At 45.3% G+C, this 26,004-nt stretch overlaps 1 protein-coding gene across 1 annotated transcript in view; it reads left to right on the top strand.

Annotated features, from left to right (window-relative positions):
• LOC106602691 (double C2-like domain-containing protein beta) overlaps window positions 1-26,004 on the top strand; it is a 50,933-nt gene that overhangs the window by 11,746 nt on the left and 13,183 nt on the right. Inside the window, exons 5-8 of the mRNA XM_014195474.3 lie at window positions 4,946-5,055; window positions 14,363-14,489; window positions 14,711-14,767; window positions 15,176-15,300. Coding sequence (XP_014050949.1) covers window positions 4,946-5,055; window positions 14,363-14,489; window positions 14,711-14,767; window positions 15,176-15,300 — 419 coding nt within the window. The remainder of the gene's footprint in view (window positions 1-4,945; window positions 5,056-14,362; window positions 14,490-14,710; window positions 14,768-15,175; window positions 15,301-26,004) is intronic.

Raw genomic sequence — 26,004 nt, 5'->3', positions numbered from 1 at the left:
GTGTACTGGGCCGTACGCACTACCCTCTGTAGTGCCTCACGGTCAGAGGCCGAGCAGTTGCTATACCAGGCACTGATGCAACCAGTCAGGATGCTCTCGATGGTGCAGCTGTAGAACTTTTTAGGGATCTGAGTACCCATGCCAAATCTTTTCAGTCTTTTAAGGGGTAGTAGGTTTTGTCGTGCCCTCTTCACAACTATCTTAGTGTGCTTGTATCATGTTAGTTTGGTGAGGTGGACACCAAGGAACTTGAAGCTCTCTTGCTCCACTACAGCCCTGTTGATGAGAATGGGGGCTCAGTCCTCTTTTTCCTGTAGTCCACAATCATCTCCTTTGTCTTGATCACGTTGAGGGAGATGTTGTTGTCCTGGCACCACACAGCCAGGTCTCTGACCTCCTCCCTATAGGCTGTCTCGTCACTGTCGGTGATCATGCCTAGCACTGCTGTGTCATCTGCAAACTTAATGATGGTGTTGGAGTCGTGCCTGGCCGTGCAGTCATGAGTGAACAGGGAGTACAGGAGGGGACTGAGCATGCACCCCTGAGGGGATTAGCGTGGCGGATGTGTTGTTACCTACCCTTACCACCTGGTTGAAGGCCCATCAGGAATTCCAGGATCCAGTTGCAGAGGGAGGTGTTTGGTCCTTAGCTTATTGACGAGCTTTGAGGGCACTATATTGTTGAATGCTGAGCTGTAGTCAATGAATAGCATTCTCACAAGCCATAATTTCAATTAAGACATGAGCGAGCTGAGACGGATTATATGCCTATTCGTTCTGCACTTTTGAAATGTACAGCAACAGAATTCAGAACATGGGCCTTTCTTACTGTATTCTCCCTGCACACCAAGCCAGAACCGTAGGATAAATAACGGGGGACCATAAGCAGACAATGAAAGCTCTTACAATATTCGATGATGACATTTCTCTAAAACAGGCTACAGGCTACTTGTGCACCACCAAGTCAGAACAGCAGGCTAAGTTCTGAGGGCTAGAGGGACCAAATTCTTAGGGTAAGACACATGGGCTACTAACAGCTTACTACACAACATACACGTACTTTCTTAGCTACCGTATACATAAAGTATGCCCTTGGCATGCTACAGCACTTATACAGCAGCATTTTTAAAACCATTTTCCTGCAATTCTATATTGTTGTTTCTCAACAGGGAATCCATGTTTACTTGACAGAACACAACCTTTTTTCTTAGGTTTTTGCCACAACAAACTAAATTGAAAGAGTAGACTAAACTAGTTTTTCGGACTAAATTACTACTCTACCACCATCCCTCAAAGTCCCACCCACAGTGATTGACAGGTCTGAAACCCAACCAACTCTGTGACTCACAAACATCCTGCCCCCTCTCCTGACAGTCCCACCAGACAGTGATTGATTGACAGGCCAAACTGTTAAAGGTCAATCCAAATTGACACATTGGTTTCCTTACCCTAAATGTCCACAGTAGCTGAGCCAATAAAGTAAATAATTTGAAGAACAAACATAATTATGGCAATTCATATATTTCAGTAAAACTTTCATCTCAAGAGAAGACAGGTTTAAAGCTGCTATATGTAACTTTTTGGGCAACCCTACCAAATTCACATAGAAATTAGTTAGATCTGTCATTCTCGTTGAACACAAGTCTAAGAAGCAGTAAATATGTTCTATGTGAGCTATTTCTATGCTTCCCATTCTTAAGTTTTGTTTTTGCATCATTTTACAACAGACTGAATGCATACATTTTCAGTAATTTCAATTGTAAATGAATGTCTTTCTATTCAATACCACAATTTATTTTACAAATCAGTATTCAATAATTTAGCTGTGTATTTCGGATGAAATCGTGGCAAAATTGAGCTTGTTCTGAATTTTTTTTTTTTACCCCAGCCCGGGAACTCTGTATGGCTACTTTTTCTATTTGGCTGGCAAGTCCATGTACTTTGAAAAAACTGGGCTTTGGCTTTAGAGCTAAATGTAACTAGCTAGCTAATGTAGCACGTTGACACGCTACATCGACTTTGAAAAGGAGTTGTTTTGGCACTTTGCTGATTAATGTGGTATTTCTCTGTGCTCCACAGCAATGTTTTGGTCCCACTTTACTGGCTTTGTTTAGATTTCGGAGTTGTTCTTGTGAACGGTCGGGAGGATTTGGCATCTGACACAAAATCTTCTCATGTGGTTGTTTGTTGATGGCGGCCATCTTGGGTTTGGGTCAACATCGAAGTAAGTTGTGATAGCCGCATAGAGATAGAGACCGGTATTATAAACACAATGTCTGTGGTCAAACCCCTCCAAAAATACAGCAAACAAAGTTACTAGGTCTGTTTCTGTTTATACCTCCCCCCCTCCTTTTGTTCCACACCCTGTTTCTTCACCCTGACCTCCGTCCCCATCTCTGTCACTCTCTCTCTCTCTCTCTCTCTCTCTCTATGTGACCCTCTATGACCTTGGAATAGCAACACAGTGCCGAGGAGGAGGGCTGGAGGTAAAGGGGGAGAGAAGGAGGGAGGGAGGAGGGGGGAGATGGATGAAGGGAGGACAGCAGCGGGCGGTTGTTATGGAAACAGCGCCGATTGTTACACTACTCACGTCAACAGGCGAGTGTAGACCGGGGGGGGGGGGGGGCCTACGTCAGCACATACGTAAGTACCCACAAACCCCCGTTTGGTAAATATCGACCACACGAGTCTACAGCGCCGAGGAGTGGGGAGCACGTGAGTGTGAAACAGAGGATGACAGGCGGGCTGGCAGACGGCAGGGAGGGACTCACACGCGTACACACCATCTTGCACACACAGGGGCACGAGCACACACACACACACACACACACTCTCCCCTCTCAACCTTTCTATTTTTTTTCTAACTCACACACACACGCACACACACTCACACACAGAGATACTCCCACATAGATATACACACTCCTTCACACACCAGCGTCCACACATACAGGGGCACAAGATGATTACTCATACTAAAGGAACGCTGGGCTCACATGGACAGACACACCTGACTAAACACACCTCCACAGAAACACACACTTGTTCTCTCTCTCATGCACAAAAACACAACACACACGCCTTTACACACTCTCTCCTCCTCACACACACTAACACATTACACAGAGAGAGAGGAAGAGAGAGAGGGATAGAGGAGAGGGAGAAAGAAAGAGAGAGAGAGAGCAGTGGCGGTTCTAGATCATTTCAACTGGGGGGGCCAAGCTGGGGCCAGTTGTACTGTTAGAGGGGCCAGTTACATTAGACGTTATTGTTGTCATATCGTTTTCTTCACTGCATTGCAGGCATTAGCAGGCAAAAGACCATGTTCCGCGTTGCCACTGTCTAATAACGGATGTAAAAAAAGAACGATTGCAAAAATTTGTTATGTAAAAATTATTTCATACTCCACATTTAGGGGGGCCACAAGGGGGTCCAAAATTGTTGTCACAGGGGCACTGCCCCCCCCCCCCCCCCAGAACCGCTAGTGAGAGAGAGGTGAAAAGAGAGAGAAAGTGAGAGAGCCGTGAGAGAGGTTCTTGGTGTCTGCCCGGCTCGACGTTCTCATCTGCTCCCTGTCCTAATTGTGGCGCATGGAGAATGAGTTTTCTGAGTCACAGTCTTAGCCAGTTGTGTGCGTGAGCTCGGGGGAACAGGGGAGAGAGGAAGAAAGGGAGAGAGGAAGAGAGGGAGAGGGTCCATATAGATGGATGGGGGGGGAGTGAGTGAGAGGTGGAGGGCTAAAGATGAAATATTTAGGGAAACATGTAACACCATTGATGACGAGGGGAAGGGAGCAGGGGAGAGAAAGAAATAGATGGAGATGAAGAGGGAGGGGAGCCAGGCAGGTGATTTTTGCTGACACCATATGCTGTTTTGGACGGGGATGTACCTAGTGGTATAGGTGGGAAAGATGAAAAAGAGTGAGGAATGGAGGAAGAGAGGGGGGGGAGAGATTTGAGGAAGAAAGAGAGCGAGAGACGGAGATGTTTAGAGAAAGAGAGAGAGACTGAAGGATGGAGAGAGAGAGGTAATTAGCTCCGGAGCACCAGAATGCCCCGGGGAGTGGGGATTTAGGCTCGTGCTTGAGTACCTCGAGAGTATACAGTTCTCCACTCTCTTGGCGTGTTTGTGCGTATGTGTGTGCGTATGTGTGTGCGTATGTGTGTGTGCGTGTGTGTGTGCATGTGTGTCCGTGTGTGTGTGTATTTGTGTATGTATCTGTGTGTGCACTGGGGGGATTCAAGGCTGAGTAATTGAGGAAGCGTGCCTGGTCTCGGCATCAAAACGAAAAAACAGCCGTTGTGTAACCGAGAAAATAAATGAAATATGTAAAACAGCAGCACATCCTGGAGGCAGCTTATAATGGAAAATAGTCTAGAGCTGGCTAATGTGAAAACCCTGCCTTCTCAATCATTCATGAAGGGGAAGTTAGCGTAGCATTATCGGACGGTAACACTAGGCCTTTCATCATTGAGGGGCTTTGATTTTTCATGCTAATTGTGTTAGCGCGGGTTAATTGACAGGTGCTTGTTTGCGGGTCTGGCCGGTAGTGGTGCTAGCAACAGGCTAGGGGGGACAGACAGACAGGTGAAGTGGGGAAGCCTCCTGTCCTCCTCTATAAAGTAGGTGAGCAGATGTCTACCATTTCCTGAGGGAAGGAGAGAAATTAAGTTGATCTCTCTCTCTCTCTCTAATTATTTCCCTCTTATCTCTCTCTCTATCATCTCAACTCCCTCGTACTCCTCCCCAATTGACCCACCTCTCTCTCTCTCATCTCTTCCCACCTGTCACTTTCTCGATTGCCCATTTCTTTCCCCTATGCTCCCAGATGCACCGTTTTCTATACTCTCTCTCTTCTCTTTCCCTATTTCCCCAATCCTTTCTCTCCTCCTCTTCTCCCTTTCCACCTCTCATCCCTCTCTCCTTCTCACGTTGGTCCCCTGCAGGCGAACAAGCTCCGCACCAAAACACTGAAGAACACTCTGAACCCGGTATGGAGCGAGACGCTGATGTACCACGGCATCACCGCTATCGACATGACCACCAAAACCCTCAGGTACTGAACTACAGAGAACTACAACTCCTATGTGTGTATTATACTGGCATATATTATAAAACAACTTGCCTACAGTTCCCAGAGGGCCATCTGGCCAATTAATTGTCCTGCGGACGAACCAAAAAAACTGCCATGCACACCGGCCAACTGTTCCATTAGCTGTCGCCGCGGTAACCCACTCAGGTGTTGGCTCTCGTTCGTTCTCTCGAGTCTCAGCCCCCTCATTCATCGAGTGCTCTTGATACGAAGTGCTGAAGTGATTGAGGTCGAGCGTGGCAACTTTGTGTGTGTGTGTGTGTGTGTGTGTGTGTGTGTGTTTGGCACCGTCATGATAATGCAGCAATGTAAAACAAATGCCTCAGGGATATACACACAGACATAGGCACCCATACGCACACACACAGTGCCTTCAGAAAGTTTTAACACCCCTTGACTTTTTCCCCACATTTTATTGTGTTACAAAGTGGGATTAAAATGGATTTAATTGTCATTTTCTTTCAACGATCTACCCAAAATACTCTGTAATGTCAAAGCGGAAGACCATTTCTAACTTTTGTTCCAAACATTATTAGAATAATAAAAATTCTAGTGTGTCTTTTTAGATAAGTATTGAACCCCCTGAGTCAACCCATATTAGAATCACCTTAGGCAGCAATTACAGCTGTGAGTCTTTCTGGGTAAGCCTCTAAGAGCTTTGCACACATAGATTGTACAATATTTTTACATTATTCTTTAAAAACATTCTTCAAGCTCTGTCAAGATGGTTGTTGATCGTTGCCAAACAGCCATTTTCAAGTCTTGCAATAGATTTTCAAGTCGATTTAAGTCAAAACTGTAACTTGGCAACTCAGGAACTTTCCATGTCATCTTGGTAAGCAATTCCAGTGTAGATTTGGCCTTGTGTTTAGGTTATTGTCCTGCTGAAAGGTATATTTGTCTCCCAGTGTCTGGTGGAAAGCAGACTGAACTAGGTTTTCCTCTATGATTGTGCCTGTGCTTAGCTCTATTCCGTTTATTTTTATCCTAAAATATTCCATATTCCTTGCCAATGACTAGCATACCCATAACATGATGTAGCCACCACCATGCTTGAAAATATGAAGAGTGGCATTTAGTGATGTGTTGGATTTGCCCCAAACAAAGCTCTTTGTTTTCAGGAGATAAAGTTAATTTCTTTGCCACATTTTTTGCAGTTTTACTTCAGTGACTTATTGCAAACAGGATGCGTGTTTTGGAATATTTTCCTCCTTCTTTTCACTATGGAAGACAGATTTCAGTTGAATATATTCTGTTGGACAACTGACTAGGTTTCCCCTTAATGTCATTTAGTTTAGTATTGTGGAGTAACTGCAATGTTGTTGATCTATCCTCAGTTTTGTCATATCACAGCCATTAAACTCTGCAACTGTTTTAAAGTCACCATTGATCTCATGGTAAAATCCCTGAGCCATTTCCATCCTCGCTGGCAACTCAGTTAGGAAGGACGCCTGTATCTTTGTAGTGACTGGGTGTGTTGATACAACATCCATAGTGTAATTAATTACATGCTCAAAGGGATATTCAGCATCTGCTTTTGAAATGTTTACCCATCTACCAATTGGTGTCCTTCTTTGCGAGGCATTGGAAAACCTCCCTGGTCTTTGTGGTTGAATCTGTGTTTGAAATGTACTGTTCGACTGAGGGACCTTACGGATAACTCTATGTGTGGAGAACAGAGATGAGGTAGTCATTCAAAAATAATTTTAAACACTATTATTGCACACAGAGTGAGTCCATGCAACTTATTATGTGACTTGTTAAGCAAATGTGTACTCCTGAACTTATTTAGGCTTGCCAGAACAAAGTGGCTGAATACTTATTGACTCAAGACATTTCAGCTTTTAATTTTGAAATAATTTGTAAAGATTTCCAATAACGTAACACCACTTTGACATAATGGGACATAATGTCAATCCATTTTAACACAACAAAATGTAGAAAAAGTAAAGTGGTGTGAATACTTTCTGAAGGGACTGTACACACACTCCTCACCCCCTCTCTAATGCATCCGATCTGGTGTGTGCACTGGACAGATACCCTCTGGCATGCAGTCAAGGGCAGACACTGGGCAGAGAAGCCAAGTAGACCCCATTCACCCGAGAAACAGACACAAACACACACCAACCAACCCCTCCCAAACACACACACACACACACACACACACACCACACACACACACACACACACACACACACACACACACACACACACACACACACACACACACACACACACACACACACACACACACTCCGTCTCTTTGTAGATAAGGTTTCAGGAAAGACCCTGAATGCCCAGGGAACCCACCTGACCTCCAGCCAAGGAGACAGCCCCCAGACACAGGCCAGCACAGAAGCTCGGTAGAGCCAGGAAAGGGAGGACAGAACGGAAGATAGAGAGGGAGGGGTTCCAAGAAAGAGGGGATTAAAGATGGGAGAGCGATGCCAGGGAAAGGGAGGATAGAGGAGGGGAGAAAGCCAGGGAATGAGGTGGATGCCAAGAAACAGGGGAATAGGTGAGAACAGATGGGGAAGGAAAGGGAGGTGAGGATAAAAGAGAGAATTGGGGTTCCAAGAAAGAGGGGATAGAGGTGGAGAAAGTGAGGGAACAGGAGGAGAGAAAGAGGCACAGTGCTTAGGAGAGGGGGAACATTTGAGAGGAGAGAGAGAGAGAGAGAGAGAGAGAGAGAGACAAAGAAAGCGGGAGGGCAGACCGAGGGAGATAGGAGAGGGCGTGAGTCCCAGTCTGTGGGTACCCTGACGTGCTGCTTGGCCCCTCTGTGAGACCTGCATCATCAGTCCCAGCAGGGTAGATCAGGAGGGGGGGGGCTACTCAAAACTCTTCCCCCAACACGGTGCACCGCCGAGCTCAGCCTCTCTCCATGGGGGCAGCCTGGGGAACCAGAGCTGTAGAACTGGATAATGTCTGAACAGCAGGCTTTACACTTGGGCACAATGACTGGGAAATGGGAATTAGCGCAGCATAGGCAGTGGATGTGAATAGGGAATTGTAGCGTAGCATAGGCAGTGGATGTGAATAGGGAATTTTAGTGTAGCATAGAGTGGATGGGGATAGGGAATTGTAGTGGAGCATAGGGACTGATAATGCTAATGTGCATTTAGCATCCAGCAAGGACTTTTATTGTGTTTTATATCTTCAGGCGCAAGGCATTAGCTGTAACTTCAATTCTTCCAAACTGCTGCCCCTATACTTGTTAGTAGACTGCAGGGGTGGGTCTTGGCAATTGTAACTGCCAATGAGGTACAAAAATACCAAATGTCCTCCTCTTATATCATATTTTTTGGCTGCAATCAATAAATGTATGACAAAGGGAGACATTAATGATGAAAAGTTTAGCATTCTGCTAACTAATGATTATGGTTAGGATTGGGTGAGGGGAAGTTTATCGTCGATCTGTACCCAGGGTAAACTTGACCCCGAAGAATCCTACTGTCAGTCAATGGAGAGCTCCATAGCGTTGTAGGAAAAGTATGTTGCCTCGGTGCGACAAAACCACGGCTACCGTCAACACCTTGTCATTGCCCAGGCAAGACCGACAGAGTGCCAGTCTTATGGCAGAACTCCATTTTTCCACCCCTCTATCTCTCGACAGTAGAACCTCAAAGATACAAACCTCAGAGTTACGGGCCGACCAGTCAACTGAACAGGCAAAATCAAACCAGTCCAGTACACATATTAAAAAAAATGAACTTTATACTATCTGGCTAAACGATTAGAAAACACATGTAACTACGCAATAAATATCTTCTGTAATGGTTTGATGCACAGTGAATTTCAAAGTTACAGACATTTCAGTTCAGCCGACATGTTCGTATCACTGAGGTCCTACTGTATCTCTCTACACTGAGTATGCAAGACATTGCACTTTCCATGACATAGACTGACCAGGTGAATCCAGGTGACAGCTATGATCCCATATTGATGTTACTTGTTAAATCCACTTCAAATCAGTGTAGATGAAGGGGAGGAGACAGGTTAAAGAAGGATGTTTATGCCTTAAGACAATTGAGACATGTATTGTGCCAGGATGAATGGGCAAGACAAAATATTTAAGGGCTGTTGAACGGGGTATGGTAGCAGGTGCCGGACGCACCGGTTTGTGTCAAGAACTGCAGCGCTGCTGGGTTTTTCACGCTCAAGAATGGCCCACCACCCAAAGGACATCCAGCCAACTTGACACAACTGTGGGAAGCTTGAGAGTCAACATCGGCCAGAATCCCTGTGGAACAATTTCGACACCTTGTAGACTCCATGCCCCGATGAACTGAGGTTGTTCTGAGGGTAAGGGGGGGGGGGGAGGTCCAACTCAATATTAGGAAGGTGTTCCTAATGTTTGGTATACTTAGTGTATCTCTATCTGTCTCTCTACATCGCTTCTTCACGACTGCTGAGGTGCAATGCGACATACCACCATCATTTCATATAGAATGACACATAAAATGGTTACTGATCCGTTATATAAGAATTGGTCAAATGCATGTTACTGCGACCCTGCTGTATATCTGCATCCCATATGGCAGCCGATTCCCTATATGGTGCACTACTTTTGACCAGAGCCCTATGCATTATATAAGTAGTAGGGTGCCATTTGGGATGCAGTGCATGCCTCACACTGATTAAGATGTAGAGAACACGGTTGGGGTGAAATTGTGGGAGTATCATGAAGAGCCTTCTGGTCCTGACTCGCACACGCACGCACGGCAGGTATGACTAACACGCTGGAACCAACAGGAACCACTGTCACAGGGGGAAAAAAGAGAGAGAGAGGGAGGGAGAGAGAGAGCACAATTACCCAGGCGACAGCCCAGAGGGATATGCAGGAAGGTGAGAGAACATCTGAGAGCAGTAGAGTAGTAGTAGTTGAAAGAGTAAACACGACCAGCCTTGTAAAATGACTAGCATACCGCAGTTGTCATAGTGACATGAGAAAAACTCAAGGCCATTCTCAGTTCTTAATAAAACATCTTAAGTGCACTATAGAGGCACAAATGTACTCTCAATTTTCTTTTTTGCGGACCATATTTCTTCAACACAAGATTTGCTAAATCTACTCTTGTTCTACTCCTCACTTCAAAACTAAGGTTCCGATCAGAGCTGTTCCGCAACACACAGAGACATGTCTGTCTGTCTGTCTGCTGCAGTGGCGGTCAGTGCCGTTTATGATGAGGGAGGACAATTTGTTTTTCATTAGCATGGCCTTATTTCTATTACAGCATTTTGGATGGCTGTCATTCATATTCCATTCACCCAGTTCAATGTAACATCGATAGGTTTAGGCTGCTACGTGATACTGACATTTTTACTATACCCATGATGAGGTTGTTACAACCTAGCCTATGAATTAACATTTACAACGTAGATGCACACGGGTCGAGAGAAAATGTTGAGGTGACAGACAGTGACACATGGACAGACAGCAACACATTCAATACACCCCTGATCACGTGTAAACACAGTTCACTTTCATAGCAGCCACGTTGTATTCCTTCTCGCATCTATGCGCTGTCCTCCTCTCACCTTTTCCCTTCGTTTGTGGACTTCAATGCACAACACATCAACAGTATGTGACCAGGCAAAAAAACTAAAAAACAAGCCAAACCATATCCTAACCACACATCGTTGTCACCATATTAACTAAACTAACATTCTAGTCAACATAGCTAATTGAACTCATGCATTAGTAAACCCCCTACAATTACATTTACATTTAAGTCATTTAGCAGACGCTCTTATCCAGAGCGACTTACAAATTGGTGCATTCACCTTATGATATCCAGTGGAACAACCACTTTACAATAGTGCATCTAAATCTTTTAAGGGGGGGGGGGGGGGGTTAGAAGGATTACTTTATCCTTTCCTAGGTATTCCTTAAAGAGGTAGGGTTTCAGGTGTCTCCGGAAGGTGGTGATTGACTCCGCTGTCCTGGCGTCGTGAGGGAGCTTGTTCCACCATTGGGGTGCCAGAGCAGCGAACAGTTTTGACTGGGCTGAGCGGGAACTGTGCTTCCTCAGAGGTAGGGGGGCCAGCAGGCCAGAGGTGGATGAACGCAGTTATGCAGTTAATTATGCAGTAACGTTACAGTCACTAAGCAGTATAGCAGTTATACCAGTGGGCCCCGGTTGAAATAAATGAATAAAACCAAAAGCTTTTACCTTGACATGGAAGAGTTCCTGTGTTGTGTTGGATAGTCATAGCCAGCTATCTAACATAGCATCCCTGTGTTTGAGCTGGGTGTTTTGAGTAGGCCAAACTAGCTAGCTGCATTCGCTAGCTAAGTGAAACTGAAAGTGAAAAAACTAATTTGAAATCTCTATCTTTCTCTTGCTTCTCCTTCATTTTTGAAGAAATTGCTTTGTTCAAAACTGTTGTCTTTTGCTCTCTTTGAGTCAACTACTCACCACATTTTATGGACTGCAGTGCTAGCTAGCTGTAGCTTATGCTTTCAGTACTAGATTCATTCTCTGATCCTTTGATTGGGTGGACAACATGTCATTTCATGCTGCAAGAGTTCTGATAGGTTGAAGCATGTCCTCTGGAAGTTGTCATAATTGCTGTGTAAGTCTATGAAAGGGGGTGAGAACCAAGAGCCTCCTAGGTTTTGTAATGAAGTCAATATACTAAGAGGAGGAAGGAAGTTAGCTGTCCTCCGGCTACACCATGGTGTTACCCTACAGAGTGCTGTTGAGGCTACTGTAGAGATTTCATTGCAAAACAGTGTGTTTAATAAATTATTTGTTTACATGAAAATATTTAGTATAGTTTTATCTAAAAAGGATAACTTTTCAATGTTTTACCATTTTTATTTGTATTGAATTCACTGAGGAGGATGGTCCTCCCCTTCCTCCTCCGAGGAGCCTCCACTGGTCTGCTGTCATTGAGGACAGACAGGCAGACAGACAGATAAAGCAGACAGACAGATGGACAGACCAACATGTTCAGCACAGCATGCACAGACAAACAGACAGACATGTACAGCATAGAGTATAGCTACAGGTAACTGCCAAAATTACTGATACACCAACATAATTTGTCTTAATAGGGCCACCACGAGCCAGAACAGCTTCAATACACCTTGCCAAAGATTCTAAAAGTATCTGGAATTCTACTGGGGAATGCAACACCATTCTTCCACAATAAATTTCATCATTTGGGTTGAGATCTGGTCACATGACAATGGTATATGGTTTATATCGTTTTCATGCTCATCTAACCATTCAATGGCCACTCCTGCCCTGTGGATGGGGCATTGTCATCCTATGGGGGCATAGCCATGGTAGCCAAAATTATTGCCTGCCCACCATTTTTATACATGAGCCTAAGCATGATGGGATGTTCATTTCTTAATTAACTCAAATCAAACTTTATTTGTCATATGCGCCGAATACAACAAGTGTAGACCTTACCATGAATTGCTTACTTACAAGCCCTTAACTGTTCTTGAACTTCACTGTTGGTTAAGAAAATATTTACCAAATAAACTAAAGTAAAAAATTCTAAAAAGTAACACAATAAAATAACAATAATGATGCTATATACAGGGGGTACCAGTACCCAGTCAGTGTGCGGGGGCACAGGTTAGTCGAGGTAATTTGTACATGTAGGTAGGGGTGAAGTGACTATGCATAGATAAACAGCGAGTAACAGCAACCACCTGGGGGCGGCCCTTCAGGAAATCCAGGATCCATTTGCAGAGGGAGGTGTTTAGTCCCAGGGTCATTAGCTAAGTGATGAGCTTCATTGGCACTGTGGTGTTGAATGCTGAGCTGTAGTCAATGAACAGCATTCTCACATAGGTGTTCCTTTTGTCAAGGTGGGAAAGGGCAGTGTGGAGTGCGACAGAAATGGCATCATCTGTGGATCTGTTGGGGTAGTATTCGAATTGGAGTGGGTCTAGGGTATCTGGGAGGATGCTGTTGATGTGAGCCATGACCAGCCTTTCAAAGCACTTCATGGCTACTGACGTGAGTGCTACGGGACGGTAATCATTTAGGCAGGTTACCTTCGCTTCCTTGGGCACAGGGACTGTTATGGTGGTCTGTAGGAAACATGTAGGTATTACTCGGTTGAAAATGTCAGTGAATACACTTGCCAGTTGGTCTTCGCATGCTTTGAGTACACGTCCTAGTAATCCTTCTGGCCCCACGGCTTTGTGAATGTTGACCTGTTAAAGGTCTTGCTCACATCGGCTACTGAGAGCGTTATCACAGTCATCCAGAACAGCTGGTGCTCCCGTGCATGCTTCAGTGTTGCTTGCCTCAAAGCGAGCATAGAAGGTATTTAGCTCATCTGGTATGCTCGGTGGACTGTTCAGCTTGCGTCTGGGTTTCCCTTTGTAGTCTGTAAAAGTTTTCAAGCCCTGCCACATCCGATTAGCGTCAGAGCCGGTGTAGTAGGATTCAATCTTAATCCTGTATTGACGCTTTGCTTGTTTGATGGTTCGTCTGAGGGCATGTCGGGATTTCTTATAATCGTCTGGATTAGTGCTCCGCTCCTTGAAACCGACAGCTTTAGCCTTTAGCTAGATGCGGATGTTGCCTGTAATCCATGGCTTCTGGTTGGGATTTGAACGTACGGTCACTGTGGGGATGACGTCGTCGATGCACTTATTGATGAAGCCGATGACTGAGGTGGTATACTCCTCAATGCCATTTGATGTATCCCGGAACATATTCCAGTCTGTGCTAGCAAAACAGTCCTGAAGCGTAGCATCCGTGTCATCTGACCACTTCCGTATTGAGCGAGTCACTGGTACTTCCATCTTTAGTTTTTGCATGTAAGCAGCAATCAGGAGGATATAATTATGGTCGGATTTGCCAAATGGAGGGTGGGGGAGAGCTTTGTATGCATCTCTGTGTGTGGAGTAAAGGTGGTCACTAGGAGCGCCACTTCTGGATGAGCGTTTTGTTGTTTGCTTATGGCCTTATAGAGTTGGTTGAGTGTGGTCTTAGTGCCAGCATTGGTCTGTGGTGGTAAGTAGACAGCTACGAATAATATAGATGAGAACTCTCTTGTTAGAGAAGAACCACACCTGTGTGGAAGCACCTGATTTTAATATCCTTTGCATCCCTCATCTACTAAATTATTTACATTATTTTGGCAGTTACTTGTAGATCAGTGGGGTTTCTATCTGCAGCATAGAGTCCCCACTGCTAGCTCTTGAGAGTGTATGTTTCTATTTCTCACTTTCTGTCTGTGTGTGTGTGTGTTTGTGTGTGTGTGTCTGTGTGTCATTCCTGTCTGTGTGTAGGCTGTGTGTGTGCGACATGGACAGGCTCGGTCGTAACGAGTTTATCGGAGAGGTCCGTGTCGCCTTGAAGAAACTGAGCAAGGGCGAGAGCAAAAGATTCAAAATGGGTCTGGAGAGAATTACACAGGTATGTAGTGTGTGTGTGTGTGTGTGTGTGTGTGTGTGTGTGTGTGTGTGTGTGTGTGTGTGTGTGCATGCGAGAGAGAAAGAGAGAGAGTGTGTGCTTATGCATGTGTGTGCATGTGAGTGAGTGCACATGTGGGCTTGCGTGTGTATGCGTCAGTTCGTCAATGGGCTCTAATGATTTATAAACTGTGTATTGAATTGAATCTCCCTTCTCCCACTCAGAACAAAGATATCAACAAAGAAACCGTGGAGCAAGGAACTCCTGTGGCTGAGGAAGAGGTAAGAAGATTACCATCATTGTCATAAATAGTAGAGATTGTCATATACATATAGTATTGGCCCGTAGCAGGAGTAGTAACATTAGTTGTGCTACTACTATTACTGTAGTAGTAGCAACAACAGTGGTGCCACTATGATAGTAGTAGTACTAATCCCACTGTTATTGACAGTCCTGTCACTGATTTCCCAACATGCAATTCATCTTATTATTTTCATTCATTTTATAACTTTTTTGTTCCATGAATTTTAAGTGACTCTATTTGTAGTATGTTTTTAATTGTCTGTTTTACACGTGTTGGTCTTAATTCATGAACAGTCAGTCCATTGACATACATTAAGGGAACTATCAATCCAGTTTAGTTCAAATTTGTAGTGGTGTCACGGCTAACTGTGTCCCCCCTCCCCCAGCGTGGTCGTATCCTGGTGTCGCTGTGCTACAGTCCAGAAAAGAGCTGTCTACTGGTTGGCATCGTACGCTGTGCCCACCTCGCTGCTATGGACTCCAATGGGTACTCTGACCCCTTCGTCAAGATGTAAGTCTTGACCCGCGCACACCACACACACACACACACACACACACACACACACACACACACACACACACACACACAAAGGACGGAATGAAGATGTGATGATGGATGGAACGAATGGAGGAGAGGTTGTTGTTGTTGTTGTCCCTTGTCATTTCACATTACTTGTTGTTATACATTAGTAGGTCCTGTGGTGTCCTGTTGCTAGATGCCAGTCAGCAGTCCTCCCTGTTGTGCCGGCTGGCACATATAGGGCAGCAACAAAGGCTCTCTAGCGTTACTGCAAAAAAGGAAGTGGAAGAGGGAGAAGAAAGTAAGGAACTTGTTATGTCGGCCCTGCATTAAAGACCAAAATTGGTTAAAGAAAATTGTAATAACTAAAAAAGTATACCAGTTTCATTTAAGGACCAAAAATGTACAGCTGTGCCATATAGATTGCAAAAATAGTTTCCATAAAACTGTGGCAGATTCAAAACTTTTAGTATTTCAATTTAAATTATTATACAAAATTCTTGCAACCAATAGAATGTTATATAGAGTATATATATTTACAAATATATATATATGGGGGATTGAATCTACCACCTAAAAATAGTTTTTTTTTAATAAAAGACTCTACATTATTAGATGAAGACAAAGGTACCGTAAGATTACTTACTTACTGACTTTATTGTCCCCATGGGGAAATTTTGTTGCAGTGTCATGTACACATTTAAAGTGGCGTTTAAATACAAAACAAAATTGACAATACAACTTTCATAACAGTTACATACCAATAAAACATTTTTTTTTTAAAGACTAGCCTGCTGGCCTTACTGAGTCTTTTGGAACATTAGCCCGAGCTATTTAGGAGGGATATCACACCTGGCACAAATGATTGTCTAGTTCTGTTTTTCCTGCTGAGGGGTGCCCTATACCTGCGCCCAGAGGGTACAGCTAGCTTGAAATTTCGCCAATGGTGCTATTGAATTGGATCCTTTTCTATAGCTCAACTGGTTTGTATGTTGTCAGGTGTGTTGATGAGGTAGAGGACCCTGGTTCAAGCCCATTCAGAGGCAAGTTCAGGGAGGCAGCGCTATATGCTAAGCTAGCACACTGATGCTGGTTATATTTATGTGTAACAACTACATATGTCACATTGACAGTCTCTACCACAACCTTGTTATAGTGCATGTGTCACGGCTGTCTGAAGGATCGGACCAAAATGCAGCATGGTTGTAGTTCCACATCTTTATTTATTTGTGAAACGTAATGCAATACATTAAATACTTGAACTAACATAAAACAACAAACCGTGACGCAGAGAGAAAACACACTACTCAAAATATAATCACCCACAACAGAAAGGACAAACCCCTACTTCAATATGATCTCCAATCAGAGGCAACGAGGATCAGCTGCCTCCAATTGGAGATCAACCCAAACAACCCCAACATAGAAATAGAAAAACTCGAACTAAAACATAGAAATAGACAACATAGAAAAACACCCCCTGTCACGCCCTGACCTACTCTACCATAGATAATAACCACTATGGTCAGGACGTGACAGTACCCCCCCCCAAAGGTGCGCACCTAAAAAAAAACAAATAAAAAACAACAACAACAAAAACACCCCCCAACAACAAACCTCCCCACACAACAACCCCCCCCCCCCCCAACAACAAAACACAAAGGGAGGGTAGGGTGGGCGACTAATGTCTATGGCGGTTCATATGCAGTACCCAGAACCTTCCTATCTAGCTCCTCTCCCCATGGAGGTGGCTCGAGTTTGGGGCATAACCCCCACTCCACCCACTGATCCCTCTGCTTCTTTATCACCTGACCGTGGATCGTCGTCAAAAGAACCGGACTGTAGATCATTGCTAGAGGTTCTGGGCTGAAGGCCGCTGCTGAAGGTTCTGGGCTGCGGACCGCCGCTGAAGGCTCCGGGCTGCGGACCGCCGCTGAAGGCTCCGGGCTGCGGACCGCCGCTGGAGGCTCCGGGCTGCGGACCGCCGCTGGAGGCTCCGGGCTGCGGACCGCCGCTGGAGGCTCCGGACTGGGGAGCGCCGCTGGAGGCTCCGGACTGGGGAGCGCCGCTGGAGGCTCCGGACTGGGGAGCGCCGCTGGAGGCTCCGGACTGGGGAGCGTCTCTGGAGGCCTGATGCGTGGGGCTGGCATAGAAGGCGCCAGACTAGTAGCACGCACCTCAGGGCGAGTGCAGGGAGCAGGAACAGGACATACTGGACCGTGGAGGCGCACTGGTGATCTCGAGCGTAGAGCTGCCACAACCCGTTCTGGCTGGATGCTCAACCTAGCTCGACTAATGCAGGGCACGGGCACAGATCGCACCGGCCTGTGAGTGCGCCCTGACGACACAGTGCACATCACCGCATAACACGGTGCTTTCCCCGTCACTCGCTCCCCACGGTAAGCACAGGGAGTTGGCTCAGGTCTCCATCCTGACTCTGCCAAACTTCCCGTGTGCCCCCCCAAAAACATTTATTGGGGGATGCCTCTCGTGCTTCCTTCGTTGGGCTAGCTCCTCGTAATGTCGCCGTTCCTCCCTCGCTGTCTCCACCTGCTTCCATGGCAGGGTCTTGTCCCCTGCCATTACCTCCTCCCATGTCCAGGATGTCCTCCATTCTCTCCTTTCCCTGGCCCAGGATCCCTGCTCCTCCTGAGCACTCTGCTTGGTCCTTTTTTTGTGGGTGATTCTGTGACGGCTGTCTGAAGGAACGGACCAAAATGCAGCGTGTTTGTAGTTCCACATCTTTATTTATTCGTGAAACGTAATGCAATACATTAAATACTTGAACTAACAAAAAACAACAAACTGTGACGCAGAGAGAAAACACACTACTCAAAATATAACCACCCACAACAACAGAAAGATCAAACCCCTACTTAAATATGATCTCCAATCAGAGGCAACGAGGATCAGCTGCCTCCAATTCGAGATCAACCCAAACAACCCCAACATAGAAATAGAACTAAAACATAGAAAAACACCCCCTGTCACGCCCTGACCTACACTACCATAGAAAATAACCACTTACTATGGTCAGGACGTGACAGCATGAGTCATGACACATTGACACCTTATTTATGCTCCATACAAATTGATAGGGAGACTGACTGGCATAAATAAAAACATGTAACATAAATAAATAATCAACTGCTATTACTCTCTAGACTCTAAACCGTCACTAGTCAATGTTTCCCTATCTGGTCCTACAATACCCACTGGACTGCATATTTTCTCTTCTAGTTTGGGAAAATAGCACACCTGATTCAACTAATCAGCTACTCGTCAAGCCTTTGATTAAAATGTGCGGTCGTGATAGGTTTCCTAGGAGCACATTGGGAATCACTGTGCTTGCATTATGTAAGCTAGCAGGCTCGTTGTTATTCATATGACAACCTGCACTGTACATATACTGTCGGCATCATGTCTTGACAGATCATTCAGGCTGAGCCGGAGTCCCAAATGGCACCATATTTCCTATGGGCCCTTGTCAAAGGTAACGCACTCTGGGGAATAGGGATGTCATTTGGGACGCATCCTCGGTGTAAACAGATAATCATTATCGGTACACTTCACACCTGAATACGAAAATCCCCAACAGTCATTAGATTCAGTTTCCACTCCTACATGGTTACATCAACGAAATTGCCTTTTTTTTCTATTTGCTTGTAGTGTTGATTTTGATAAGATGGTGCTCTAAAGGGCATAATCTGTAACTTTCGATTGAAACAGAGTGGTATATCTACTCAGGATTTGATAAAGTGTCTCTGCTGCGAGTTGAGAACCAACAAAATCAGATTCCCTCCCTCTCACTAAGGTTGCTTCATCATCCCCTTCATTTGAGGAAGATGACTGATAAAATATTTGAATTAAATGTTTTTTTTTGATGTGTTAAAAGAGTCATGTTAAAATACCTATCACGTTACACATTTAATAATGACAGAGTGCATTTAAAACTTCACCCACAGTAAAACCTTTGGAGGACTTAATACAATTATTTTATTGATAGGAGGGGGGGAAAAACACCAAAACACACCAAAGACGTCATTCACGATAAGTAATAAAATAAAGACAGCACTTCTAAAAGCCTATTTCACACCATAGCCAGCTGAATTTGCAAGATAACTTTTCTTTCATTTAGATTTTGGCACAAATGTAAATGTGGCACTGACTCACCGATGGATTGATGTTTCAGCATTGTCTCAATGAAGAGTTTGGCATTCGACTATCCACGTGCAGTTACAAGCCTGCTAGCAGCAAGGCAGATGAGCAATATCCACCGTCGTAGTACGGATGAAGCCTGAGCTGGAATGTGAAGCTAACTGAAGCTGGCTAGCTTTAGAAAACCCTGAGTAGATCTAGCTTGCTTCGTAGTATACCCCTCTGATTCGTAGTATAGGGCTCTGGGTTCCCCCTGCACTTGTTTGTAAACTGTGTTGAGGAGGGGTGGGACTTGAATGTAAAGTATGTTGGGAATTCCCATATTCAGGGGTCAAATGTATAAATCCAAGATGAGATTGGAACAATGGTACGAAGAATAAGAAATGTATAATCAATCAAATGTATTTATAAAGCCCTTTTTACATCAGCAGATGTCACAAAGTGATTATACAAAAACCCAGCTTAAAACCCCAAACAGCAAGCAGTGCAGATATAGGAGCACGTTGGCTAGGAAAGACAGGAACCTAGGAAGAAACCTAGAGAGGAACCAGGCTCTAAGGGGTGGCCAGGACATGGTCATTAAGGCCAGATTGTTCTTCAAGATGTTCAAAGGTTCATAGATGTCCAGCAGGGTCAAATAATAATCACAGTGGTTGTAGAGGGTGCAACAGGTCTGTACCTCAGGAGTAAATGTCAGTTGGTTTTTCATAGCCGAGAGAGAGAGAGAGAGAGAGAGAGAGAGAGAGAATGGAATCACACAATATCTGTAACTGTATCTCGGAAGACTGTGGGCCTAAGGATGGAGAGAAGGTGTTAGTCGAGAGGAAAATAGGTTTATAAATGATGACATATATCCTCATTCTCATTCATGGCTCCCTCGTATACATTCCTCCCCCATCCCTTTTGAGATGTATTTTCTTTGGCGTACACTTCCTGTTATTTAGTATCCTATGTCTGAGCTGCGTTGGAGACGCTCTTCTTTCACAGTCTCAAATCTCTGACATTAACCACCAGCTGTTTAGTTAGTAGCATATTATGTCTGAGCTGTGAGAGAGAGAGAGGTTTAGAGAGAGAGAGAGAGAGATGCATTGGAGTGATATAGATATGTTTAATGCATCACCAATCCATATATGAGAGATTGAGCTTATGGAATCACACAATATCCATGACTGTATCTCGGAAGTCAGTGGGCCTAAGGATGGAGAGAAGGTGTTAGTCCAGAGGAAAATAGGTTTATAAATGACGACACATATCCTCATTCTCATTCATGGCTCCCTCATATGCATTCCTCCCCCGTCCCTTTTGAGATGTAGGAAAATATGTAGGAAGTAGGAACTCAATCTAAACCCCAAAAGATGGAGAGAAGAGGTTAGTCAATGGGACAAAGAGGTCTATCGCTAACTACATATACTCTCATTCATGACTCCCTGAAACTCATACTACTCCTCCAACTTCCCATCAAGGCTAGATTCAGATAAAGAAATGAAGCAGGGAGGCTGTAAGCAGACCCGTGACGGACAGAAAGAGCTGCTTTTTGTTCTTTTTTCTCTCTCCCTTTCCTCATTTTTCTCCACTTTTTGCTGTTCATTGATTTGTTCCTGTTCTTTTGAGCCAGAGCTGGGTGTCTTATCTGCCTCTATTTTGATGTATGGCGCGATAGAGTTCTGGAGCCAAGAGATTGTTTTTCATTTTCCCCGCTTTTTTATTTGATCTTTAACCTCTTTTTTTAAGTCTTTGACATGCAGTATCTGTTGTTTAGTATGTCGGAGCTCTCTTATTTTACAGTCACAAATCTTATTTTAGGCACTCTCTTATGTGAGAGTTTCTCATATTTTGCTGTCTTTGACGTGCAGTTTAGTATCTGTGTTACGTTCAATGCACTCTCTTATTTTACAGTCACAAATCAAATTATTTGTTTACGACATCCACTCCATGTGATTAAGTAGACTTCTGTCTGAGTTGCGTTCAAGTCTCTTTTCTCTTATAGTTTCTCATTTCTGTCTACGAGACGCCTTGCGTCTGAGCTGCGTTGGAGACGCTCTTCTTTCACAGTCTCAAATCTCTGACATTCACCACCTGCTGTTTAGTTAGTAGCCTATTATGTCTGAGCTGTGTTCGAGACACCGTCTCTCTTCTCGTACTGTGGGGAGTTGTCATGTGTGTTTGAAGTGTGTTCAGTCAAGCTGGTCAGTAGAATCAGAAGCAGCGGAGTGTTGCAACGGCGGCTGCTGTTATTGTTGTATTGGCCTCAGAGCGAGGAGTTCTGTTGATCCTATTTTGGCGAGTTCCGTCGCGCTTGTCTGTGTTGTTTTGTTGTTCCTCAAAGAGAGTAACTATTTGCCTGTACTGTTTGTGATGGTGGTTTAAAGGCATACTCTAACCTAAGTATGTAGGGTAAGACTCAAAACCGAGTGGAGGTGCAGCTGAAATGTAAGGTTTACATGGGGGGAAAAACACAGCTCTCGCTCAAGTAAAAAAATATGTTTTAGGTTAAAAGCGTTTCATCATCATTTTCCCCTCATGGCAATGTGTAACTTTTAGTTATAACTGCTGCCCCTGCACTTGCAAACTGTGACCCTGACTAGTTGGCTGTGTTTGAGAGCATCAATCTAGATATGACTGATTTACGACTTACAGTAGTTATTTAGGAGGCAAAAGTGATTTGTAGATCAGTCAGTCTGCTCAGGGAGTCAGTGATCAGCAACTGAGCAGAATTGATGCTCTGAAACAACCAAGATGTGCATCCCAAATGGCACCCTACTCAGTAAACAGTGCGCTACTTTTCACCAGGGCCCATATGGCTCTGGTGAAAAGTAGATGTTCACCTGTCAGACGTATTCTCACTGTCTGTAGGAGAGTAACTGCGGTGAGCATGGTTGCCTCTCTCTCAGTGTGTGTGTCACTGATCCTACTTTTATGGAAGGTATGAAGTTAAGATCCGCTATGCCCCCAACATCCCATAATGCATTGCTTCGCTCAGTGTGACACACCTGCACAGCAGTAGTTGTCTGGAGTGTATCAATCAAATGTATTTATAAAGCCCTTCTTACATCAGCCGATGTCACAAAGTGCTACAGAGAAACCCAGCCTAAAACCCAAACAGCAAGCAATGCAGATGTAGAAGCACGGTGGCTAGGGAAAACTCCCGAGAAAAGGCAGGAACCTAGGAAGAAACCTAGAGGAAGCAGGCTCTGAGGGGTGGCCAGTCCTCTTCTGGCTGTGCTGGGTGGAGATTATAATTATTAATTTTTTATCTTTATTTAACTAGAATAGTCAGTTAAGAACAAATTCTTATTTACAATAAAGGCCTACACCGGCCAAACCCGGACAACTCTGAGCCAATTGTGCGCGATGCCCTATGGGATTCCCAATCACGGCCGGTTGTGATACAGCCTGGATTCAAACCAGGGTGTCTGTAGTGATGACTCTAGCATGAGATGCAGTGCCTTCGACCGCTGCGCCACTCGAGAGCCCTATAACAGTACATGGCCAAGATCTTCAAACATTCATAGAAGACCAGCATGGTCAAACAATAATAATCACAGTGGTTGTAGAGGATGCAACAGGTCAGCACCGCAGGAGTGAATGTCAGTTGGCTTTTCATAGCCGAGCATTCAGCATTCAGAGTTCGACACAACAGGTGCGGTAGAGAGAGTCATAAACAGCAGGTCCGGGACAAGGTAGCGCGTCCGGTGAACAGGTCAGTGTTCCATAGCCACAGGCAGAACAACACGACCAGGTGGACTGGGGACAGCAAGGAGTCATCTGGCCAAGTAGTCTTGAGGCATGGTCCCAGGGCTCAGGTCCCCCGGAAGGGGAGGGAGAGCGAATTAGAGGGAGCATACTTAAATTCACACAGGGTAAGACAGGAGAAATACTCCAGATATAATAGACTGACCCTAGCCACCCGACAAACTATTGCAGCATAAACACTGGAGGCTGAGACAGGAGGGGTCGGGAGACACTGTGGCCCCATCCGACGATACCCCCGGCCAGGGCCAACCAGGCAGGATACAACCCCACCCACTTTGCCAAAGCACAGCTCCCACACCACTAGAGGGATATCTTCAAACCACCAACTTGCTACCCTGAGACAAGGCTGAGAATAACCCACGAAGATCTCCCCCACGGCACAAACCCGAGAGGGGCGCAAACCCAGACAGGAAGATCACGTCAGTGACTCAACCCACTCAAGTGACACACCCCTCCTGGGGACAGCATGGAAGAGCACCAGTAAGCCAGTGACTCAGCCCCCGTAATAGGGTTAAAGGCAGAGAATCCCAGTGGAGAGGGGGGAACCGGCCAGGCAGAGACAGCAAAGGTGGTTCGTCGCTCCGGTGCCTTTCCATTGACCTTCACACCACTGGGCCAGACTACACTCAATCATAGGACCTACTGAAGAAATGAGTCTTCAATGAAGACTTAAAGGTTGAGACCAAGTCTTCGTCTCTCACATGGATAGGCAGACAATTCTATAAAAATGGAGCTCTATAGGAGAAAGCCCTGCTTCCAGCTGTTTGCTTAGAAATTCTAGTGACAGTAAGGAGGCCTGCATCTTGTGACCATAGCGTAAGTGTAGGTATGTGTGGCAGGACCAAATCGTAAAGATAGGTAGGAGTAAGCCCATGTAATGCTTTGTAGGTTAGCAGTAAAACCTTGAAATCAGACCTTGCCTTAACAGGAAGCCCGTGTAGAGGAGCTAGCACTGGACTAATATGATCAAATTTTTTGGTTCTAGTCAAGATTCTAGCAGCCGTGTTTAGAACTAACTGAAGTTTATTCAGTACTTTATCCGGGTAGCTGGAATGTAAGGCATTGCAGTAGTCTAATCTAGAGGTGACAAAAGCATGGATTAACTTTTCTTCATCATTTTTGGACAGAAAGTTCCTGATTTTTGCAATGTTACGTAGATGGAAAAAAGCTGTCCTTGAAACAGCCTTGATTTGTTCGTCAAAGGGGAAATCATGGTCCAGAGTAACGCCGAGGTCCTTCACAGTTTAATTTGGGACGACTGTACAACTATCAACATTAAATTGTCAGATCCAACAGAAGATCTTTGATTCTTGGGACCTAGAACTAGCATCTCTGTTTAAAAGCAAAACATTTGCCGCCATCCACTTCCTTATGTCTGAAACAGGCTTCCAGGGAGGGCAATTTTGGGGCTTCACCATGTTGCATCGAAATGTACAGCTGTGCATCGTCTGCATAGCAGTGAAAGTTAACATTACGTTTCCGAATGGCATTACCTAGAGTGAAAATACACTGCTCAAAAAATAAAGGGAACACTTAAACAACACAATGTAACTCCAAGTCAATCACACTTCTGTGAAATCAAACTGTCCACTTAGGAAGCAACACTGATTGACAATAAATTTCACATGCTGTTGTGCAAATGGAATAGACAACAGGTGGAAATTATAGGCAATTAGCAAGACACCCCCAATAAAGGAGTGGTTCTGCAGGTGGGGACCACAGACCACTTCTCAGTTCCTATGCTTCCTGGCTGATGTTTTGGTCACTTTTGAATGCTGGCGGTGCTTTCACTCTAGTGGTATCATGAGACGGAGTCTACAACCCACACAAGTGGCTCAGGTAGTGCAGCTCATCCAGGATGGCACATCAATGCGAGCTGTGGCAAGAAGGTTTGCTGTGTCTGTCAGCGTAGTGTCCAGAGCATGGAGGCGCTACCAGGAGACAGGGCAGTACATCAGGAGACGTGGAGGAGGCCGTAGGAGGGCAACAACCCAGCAGCAGGACCGCTACCTCCACCTTTGTGCAAGGAGGAGCAGGAGAAGCACTGCCAGAGCCCTGCAAAATGACCTCCAGCAGGCCACAAATGTGCATGTGTCTGCTCAAACGGTCAGAAACAGACTCCATGAGGGTGGTATGAGGGCCCGACGTGGGGGTTGTGCTTACAGCCCAACACCGTGCAGGACGTTTGGCATTTGCCAGAGAACACCAAGATTGGCAAATTCGCCACTGGCGCCCTGTGCTCTTCACAGATGAAAGCAGGTTCACACTGAGCACGTGACAGACGTGAGAGAGTCTGGAGACGCCGTGGAGAACGTTCTGCTGCCTGCAACATCCTCCAGCATGACCGGTTTGGCGGTGGGTCAGTCATGGTGTGGGGTGGCATTTCTTTGGGGGGCCGCACAGCCCTCCATGTGCTCGCCAGAGGTAGCCTGACTGCCATTAGGTACCGAGATGAGATCCTCAGACCCCTTGTGAGACCATATGCTGGTGCGGTTGGCCCTGGGTTCCTCCTAATGCAAGACAATGCTAGACCTCATGTGGCTGGAGTGTGTCAGCAGTTCCTACAAGAGGAAGGCATTGATGCTATGGACTGGCCCGCCCGTTCCCCAGACCTGAATCCAATTGAGCACATCTGGGACATCATGTCTCGCTCCATCCACCAACGCCACGTTGCACCACAGACTGTCCAGGAGTTGGCGGATGCTTTAGTCCAGGTCTGGGAGGAGATCCCTCAGGAGACCATCCGCCACCTCATCAGGAGCATGCCCAGGCATTGTAGGGAGG

This window comes from Salmo salar, chromosome 04 (genome assembly GCF_965601325.2).
Source record: "Salmo salar chromosome 04, fSalSal1, whole genome shotgun sequence".
NCBI lineage: Eukaryota > Metazoa > Chordata > Actinopteri > Salmoniformes > Salmonidae > Salmo > Salmo salar.
The sequence above is the reverse complement of the archived record's forward strand: the minus strand, read 5'-3'. Positions and strand labels throughout refer to the sequence as shown.